Source organism: Limulus polyphemus, unplaced genomic scaffold, assembly GCF_000517525.1.
Source record: "Limulus polyphemus unplaced genomic scaffold, Limulus_polyphemus-2.1.2 Scaffold7221, whole genome shotgun sequence".
Lineage (NCBI taxonomy): Eukaryota > Metazoa > Arthropoda > Merostomata > Xiphosura > Limulidae > Limulus > Limulus polyphemus.
This window is the reverse complement of record NW_013672831.1, coordinates 10,162-18,702: the sequence shown is the minus strand read 5'-3', so window position 1 is coordinate 18,702 and position 8,541 is coordinate 10,162. Positions and strand designations below refer to the sequence as shown.

General features: G+C 36.1%; 1 protein-coding gene across 1 annotated transcript in view; it reads right to left on the bottom strand.

Annotated features, from left to right (window-relative positions):
• Positions 1-8,541, bottom strand: part of LOC106474434 — a gene marked incomplete at its 5' end in the record, with an annotated part of 17,899 nt that overhangs the window by 1,766 nt on the left and 7,592 nt on the right. Inside the window, 2 exons of the mRNA XM_022402741.1 lie at positions 5,466-5,783; positions 8,138-8,221. Coding sequence (XP_022258449.1) covers positions 5,466-5,783; positions 8,138-8,221 — 402 coding nt within the window. The remainder of the gene's footprint in view (positions 1-5,465; positions 5,784-8,137; positions 8,222-8,541) is intronic.

Sequence of the window (8,541 nt, the reverse complement as noted above, 5' to 3'; positions counted from 1 at the left end):
GGTTCTTGTGTCTTACTGTAACGTTTCTCTAATGGTTCTTGTGTCTTACTGTAACGTTTCTCTAATGGTTCTTGTGTCTTATTGTAACGTTTCTCTAATGGTTCTTGTGTTTTACTGTAACGTTTCTCTAATGGTTCTTGTGTTTTACCTACTAATAGATGAATGATTATCTCTAATATTTCAACTGTTTAACATACAATGTCTTAGCACGTACTGTACGTCTTTTGTTCAGTACTAACACTGTATTCTACCAACATGAAATAACGCGTACCTCTAAACAAGAGGAATTATTTGAACACGATAGCGTTCAATATGTCCACTACCTTTATGATAAATAACTCATTTACTTTAGTCTTACTGACTTTACCGAATTCTATGGAGAATAAAATCTGATATTTTTGCTTCTAATTCTTTATTGTAGGGGTATTTTTTACCTTTACAGCACCTTATGCACACATGAGGTCAGAGACCCTACTTCTGAGGAAAGGCAGCTCTAACCTTGGGCCTTCCGTAATATCAAATATAGATCGTTAAGTAGTGGATATAACTTAACTATATACTCACGTGATTCGGAGCGTAGCCATATCCGTAAGTAGGAATACCAACTCTAGTTCCAATGTAGGGGCCAAGATAATTCCCCCCAAAAACAGCTGTCGCGGTAGCTAAGAAAACAAAGAGCTGAGGGAGAAAAATAAGGACTATTAGTTTTATGCGCTGTTTAAAATGAATGATGTAGAAAATGCCCCAAAATTTTAATTCAAATATCGAGACAAGAAATATTTTTTTGTTTTAACACTGCAGAAACGCAAACCCGCATTTACAGTTACTCCTAACAGGAGTTAAGCCTAATTTATACTTACTGACTGTATAGGAGTTAAGCCTAATTTACACTTACCGTCGTTACAGGAGTTATGCCTAATTTACGCTTACTGACTTGAGAATAGTTAAGACTAATAGACGCTTAAAGACTTTGTTGGAGTTAAGCCAAATTTATGGTAATTGATATTGTGTCATGTTTTTAATTACTTTTTCTTTAATTATGTTGTATTTAGCGCCAAGCTTTTATTTTAAGATATCTAGCAATCTCCTTAACTACCTGTCTAGCTGTCAGTTTTATATTGTAAATATTTCTAACAAGTTTATTTCCACATTTAACACTATTGTAGTTGCAATCTCTAGTCCGCAGTAGGATTGTGAGTATTTTATGACACGACAGGCTTCTGGAATATTCTGGAATTTGAGATAAGCGGGATTTGAATCCACGCGGAAGCAAAAAAAAAGTTTCAGTTTTAACTTTTTGGAATGCTGCTTATGATAAGAATAGTTTTTTGAAGTAATATAACCTCAATCAACATGAAATAAGAATTCCTATAAAAATTGAAATTGTGTTTGTTTATTTTCGGATATTCACGAAAAGCTACTTGAGGGTTATCTGCACTAACTATTTCTAATTTTGAACTAATAGACTAGAGGGATACCAGCTATAACACACACCGCTAACTCTTGTCTGCCCACATAATGGGAGTTGGCTGCTACCTTTATAACGCACCCATGATCATAAACAGCAGAGCGCAATTTTCTCTGTTACGTTTTCGGTAATAGGACACGAACAATGCGATCAGCAGATCCATAGTCCGGCTGCTAACCCTCGGACCACGGTCATCCCGGTGATGATAACAGTAATACTTTTAGTTTAATTACTGCATGTATAAACTACAGTACTGACTGTCCAGTTTATATCAAAACATAACCCTGACACCTCTTAATGTTACCCTGTTATTACCTTTACGATCATTCTTATTCTACCAGTGGTAAGGTTTCCACACCAAGACAACTTCTCCCGCTGGAGTCTGTTTGTATGTGTTCTCTCTGTCACTAGTTTTTATAGTCAACAGGTCGTTTCGTGTTCCCTCAATCTGGGCATGAGTTTAAAATGATTAAAATCGACCACGTCACTTGTACCAATCTCCATTTCAAGTGCACGAACTGTAACCAAATAGAGGTCATAGTGAGAGGTGGGAGATGATGAATAAAGGAAGAAGCATAAAAAAGTTTTACCTGCAAAAGTTTTGTGTTTATTTAAACATGTTATTAGATTGTTTCTTGGAGAAATAAAAAAGCTTCTTATTCAATTTTAAGTTTAAGATAAAAATCTAATCTGACAGATAAATCTGAGAAAATCAAGAATTAGGCTTAGGTATATAATTAGGCTTAAGTACATAAGACATATGAAACTAGCGCCCCCTTCCCCCGCCTACATTTATGTAGGGTAAAGAGGAGAAAATAGGACTTATTTGCCCCCTCTGGTGTCGGAAGGAAGTTTCTTTTGTTATGGTTTAGGATAAACAACAGTTTCAAAGAAAGCGTAAGTAGATCATCAAACACTGTTCTACTCTTGAATCTAGGGACTAATCTGCCATCGCCCGTCCTCTTGCGTAGGTATTCGGTCTAGTGCTGACAAGGTGGCCGTTGGTAAAATTTGTAAAGGTAGATATAAAATATACTAGACAGTCAAAATTAATGATTCTTTTTGTAGCTACTTTCTCGTTTTTAATTAAGTTTTTTTTTTTAAATAGATATCTGCGTTTAATTTTCAAGAGTTAAACACATGCTCATTATTGGTGTGTGTGTTTGGGGGGTACGTTCTATGTTATATTTGTAGAACAATCTTATTTAAACTAAATTTTAAAAAATCAGCATCTCATCTGATGTTGAAAAATAATAATCTTTTGCGTTCATTATGAGATATCTATTCGTCAATCTGGTGAGTTAACATTCACATCAATCTCAATTTAAGGTCATTAAGTACACATTTACTTCTGAAAGATATTCGAACATCTACAATGAAATTTTATGAAAACAAAAGGGAGCATTAAATAAGTTAATCTTTAATTCAAGATTGTTTTTTAATCACCAGTCGGGCGTGGATTAATGATTAGCGTGTTTAGATGTGAGGGTTCGAGACATGATCTGCTGAACATGAAACGTAATTTCCACCGTTATAAAAGGGGAAACTCAATCTCGTCATTCGCTTAAAAAACAAAACAAAAAAAACGGGTCTCCCGATAGATCGTGATAACTTTATGTACTTACAATGCTAAAATCCAGAGTTTGATTCTCCACAGGAACAAACATGGACAATGATTTTCTCGCTGCCTGTATTCCATCTGGTCAGTCCACAGTTAGCACATAAGGTACCGTTCATTGTGAAAATGCAGCTCCATTATTGTCACTAAATGTGTCTGTTTCTTAATTTTCTCTCTCGTAGTGATGTAACATGTTGACTTACTGACCATGTTGTAACATGTTGACCATACTGACTATGATGTAACATGTTGTCCCTACTGACTATGATGTAACATGTTGACCTACCAGCTATGATGTAACATGTTGACCATACTGATTATGATGTAACATGTTGACCATACTGACTATGATGTAACATGTTGACCATACTGACTATGATGTAACATGTTGACCATACTGATTATGATGTAACATGTTGACCATACTGACAATGATGTAACATGTTGACCATACTGACCATGATGTAACATGTTGTCCCTACTGACCATGATGTAACATGGATTAACAGTTTTCCAATAAGTGTTATATTTGTTCTTAAAAAACACATCCTGTGTCCTCATGTATCACTAGAAGGACAAGTTTAAGTAAATAAAAACGAGTTTCGAACATGCATGACTAAACCGAAACTTAGGACGACTCTTCCCAAATTCTCATTACTTTCAGTCCTTTCCTTCTATCTCTCTCTCAACTGGATTGATCGTTATCAAGTTACACCTTTCTTATTTTGTCCATAATGAAAACAGTTAGAACGTAGATAAAAACGTGTTTCGTTATAATAAGTAAAAATAAGTAAAATCTATATCAACTTGATTTGATTTTATAACAAAGCCACACTGGGCTATCTGCTGTGTCCACCTCGAGGAATGTGTGTTTTTATTAAAACAAAGCCACACTGGGCTATCTGCTGTGTCCACCTCGAGGAATGTGTGTTTTTATTAAAACAAAGCCACACTGGGCTATCTGCTGTGTCCACCTCGAGGAATGTGTGTTTTTATTAAAACAAAGCCACACTGGGCTATCTGCTGTGTCCACCTCGAGGAATGTGTGTTTTTATCAAAACAAAGCCACACTGGGCTATCTGCTGTGCCCACCGAGGAGGAATCGAATCCTTGATTTTAGCATTGCAAATCCGTAGACTTACCGCTTTACCAGCAGGAGTCCCCACGGCGAGGAATCGAACCCCGGATTTTGGCGTTGTAAGTCAGTAAAATTACCGCCATCTCACCGGGTAGCATATTTGCATTACGAAAGAGTATGCGAGTGAGGCTTAAACATTGGCACCTGAATCAAAGTATTACACTAAATAATTTTTATAAATGGACAGTAACTTTGGAGATGGGCATATACGTTGTTGATACATTTCTTTGTAAGTAGTTGGGACTTTTTGAATAATAATAATGACATACAAAGTTGCTATATACAGTTAAAGGTTAAGACTTAACGTTGTCACGATAAAATCCGGAGTTTGATTCCCTGCCGTGGATAGAGTACAGATAATCAATTAGTGTATAGCTTTGCCCCAAAACAAACATATTACCAGCGCGATAAAATTATATAACACTGTAATTCACTGCACTATGGTAATTTCTTGGCGGTCCCTAGATGCTATCACCTTCTGCTTATGTCCGTTAGGTGCGGTTTGTAACGTCCTGTTCCCTAACCTATTGTTATCTTCGCTCCACTTTCATCTCAACAATGGACAGTGTTATAGACTTTGAGAAAAGGAAAAACGGGCCAAGCGTAACAAAAGGCCTACATCATTGTTAGCATGCTACGTTCACTCGAAATGTATATGTTACTCCTAGTACGGATACGTAATTTGTCGTAATACAAATGGCAAGTTGAAAACACACCAGTTTAAAGTCGATGACGAGGAACCCACTTTGAGACTAATAATGGTTGGAGACGGCTTGAATGGGTAATGAAGAAAAACTTTAATACAAGTTTAACAACAATACTATATTCAGTGATTGGATAACAACAACAATACTTTAATCAGTGATTGGATAACAACAACAATACTTTAATCAGTGATTGGATAACAACAACAATACTTTAATCAGTGATTGGATAACAACAACAATACTTTAATCAGTGATTGGATAACAACAACAATGCTTTATTCAGTGATTGGATAACAACAACAATGCTTTATTTAGAGGGTAAATAAATACAGACGGACTTACATATCAAGCCGGTTTCATAAAAAATACTTCACTTTCATTACAACTGCATAGCGAGAAGCATCTGATAATAACAATAATATTTTACTACTGAGAAATGTTGGCTGATTTTAAGGTGAAGTTTTTGATTTAACGGTTTCATTTAGCATATTCCTTTAACCTAATTTGACAGCCTTAACGACCTGATGGGTATTAGGGAGTGTAGACATGGGCAGCGGGGATCACGTGCTTTACCACGGGATGCTTGTAAACGACGGGAGCGGGAGCTGGATTGGCATTGACGGTAACGTCGGCGGTGTTCTGGCTGTCAGTGCCGGGCTCGTTGGTGTCGACCGTGGCACGGAAACCGCCGGCATCAGCGGCGTAAGTCACCTTTCTCCAGATGCCGTTGGCATCGGCATAACCGTAGCTTCCAGAGACAGCTCCGCTGGCGTCAGCGCTCTCCTGGCGGCTCAGTTGAGTACCAAACTCATCGGCAGTCTGGAAACCAAAGTCAAATGGTTCGGGAGCAGCCTGGAATAAGAGTCGAAACAGAACTGTATTAGAAATATTACTATTTTACTTGTTGAGCATTTGATTGGTTAACTGTTTCGTGTGTTCATTATTGACACTATTTGATTGGTTAACTGTTTCATGTGTTCATTATTGACACTGTTTGCTTGGTTAACTGTTTTATGTGGTCATTATTGACACTATTTGATTGGTTAACTGTTTCATGTGTTCATTATTGACACTATTTGATTGGTTAACTGTTTTATGTGGTCATTATTGACACTATTTGATTGGTTAACTGTTTCATGTGTTTATTATTGACACTATATGATTGGTTAACTGTTTCATGTGTTCATAATTGACACTATTTGATTGGTTAACTGTTTCATGTGTTTACTGACACTATTTGATTGGTTAACTGTTTCATGTGTTCATTATTGACACTATTTGATTGGTTAACTGTTTCATGTGTTTATTATTGACACTATTTGATTGGTTAACTGTTTCATGTGTTCATTGTTGACACTATTTGATTGGTTAACTGTTTCGTGTGTTCATTATTGACACTATTTGACTTGGTTAACTGTCTTCATGTGTTCATTGTTGACACAATTTGACTGGTTAACTGTTTCACGAGAGTCGAAACAGAACTGTATTAAACAAGAAAGTTAGCTATTAAGTCGAGACGAATATTCAGCTGATACGACAGAGCTTACACGAGTTTATCTTTGATTCGGCACGAGTATAATCAATATTCAAATACTGCTTAACCCAAGTTTGTTCGTGAGTTTGATCGTTTTCCAAAATCCCAACTTGACGAAAATAGTTTGAATTTGAGTATAACCTTAACGTTTTTATTATATTAACAAAAATTCAGTTATTTAGTCCTAGAGGGAACTCAACCTTTGACTAAAATGAGAGGGAAAATGCCAAGTTATATTATTCATAAACAATGGAGTAAAAACAACGCCATCGTCATGAGTGAAATATAGATCCCTAGGGTTCAGGCATAGCAATCCCTAATTTGGAACTGTTGATCAAAGAGAGGAAAACATTCAGCGGTACCCGCCTCCCTTGCGGCCACTCTTGTCCAAATACTATTAGCCGTCACAGTTATGAAACCTCCAAGCCTGGAAACGCGGAGCGTATATGTTATATGGCATATCGTAGCTAGAACCCTAGACCTTCTCATGCGCAGCCCGGTACGATAATGATTAGGCTAAGCCTATCCCATAGGTTTGCTATTTTGTATGTATATATGTTCAATTTGTAGGGCTAATATCATGTTAAAACAAACTTCTGTAGTGATTAAAAATTAATAGCTATATTGTGTATCTTAACTGGTTCACTGAATTATTTCATCTTTCTTAATCTTATATAACTATGATACATATAGGAGCATTGTTCACTTTTATCGTTGTTGCTATGATACATATAGAAACATTGTTTGCTTTTGTCATTGTTGCTATGATGCATATAGAAACATTGTTCGCTTTTATCATTGTTGCTATGATGCATATAGAAACATTGTTCGCTTTTATCACTGTTGCTATGATACATACAGAAGCTTTGTTCACTTTTATCATTGTTGCTATGATACATATAAAAACATTGTTCAGTTTTACCATTGTCGTGAAGTTTGAAAGATAATACAAACAAAATAGTTTCTCAGGCCTAGTATCGGGGGGTCAACAGGGACTATACCTCTGAGGGTGGTGGCTGAGGAGTAGTTGTGGAAGTTTACAATAGAATCTAGACTGAATTAATACGCACAGGTTAATAAATAATGGATAGGGATTCTTTGCTAACAATAACCTGTAATATACACATATAGTAGTAACATCAAGAACGGGATATATATAGTGAAGTAACATCAAAAGGAAGGGCAACATTTCCACGCAGAATATAAACTAATTAAAAATAAATCGCAATAACAAAATAACATAACACCAGGGAACAATCTATATGGTGGGTAAATATGAAATGTATCCTGGTTTTGGAGGTGTTTGCGTAAGTAAAACCCTCGAAATAGTGGGGATACTACCTTGCTTCACAACAAAACAAAAACCCAGTAAACAAAGTAAAATCTGGTAAGGATATGGGACGTACTACTCTCTAAAAATGAGCAAAAGACCTTTCTTTTCTTCCCCAAGTTTTGAATGTCAGTTTATAAAACTTGGTTGTACCAAATCTTTCTACATTCTTTGCTTTCAATTCCGGAGAGATTAATTATAAAGATAAATGAAACAGAGTTATTCTAACTCTTCAGTATAACTCATGTTACGATTTCCAGAAATTTCGCTGAGGATTGTTGTCAAAGTCTGTTACTATTTAATGTCAAGTTCGGTTTAATATTCTGTTGGTTTATTACTTACGTCATAGACGTCGGGATGGTAAGCGTATGGAGCAAGAAGTTTACCACCAAACACGCCGGCTACAGCAGCAAGAAAAATGACAGCCTAAAACAAAAAGTAAAAAAATTCATATTTAGTTAGGCTTAGCAGTAAGAATAATTCAAATGCTAACACACCGGCTACAGCAGCAAGAAAAATGACAGCCTAAAAAAAGTAAATAAAATTCATATTTAGTTAGGCTTAGCAGTCTGAATAATTCAAATGCTAACACACCGGCTACAGCAGCAAGAAGAATGACAGCCTATAAAAAAAAGGAAATGAAATTCATATTTAGTTAGGCTTAGCAGTCTGAATAATTCAAATGCTAACACACCGGCTACAGCAGCAAGAAGAATGACAGCCTATAAAAAAAAGGAAATGAAATT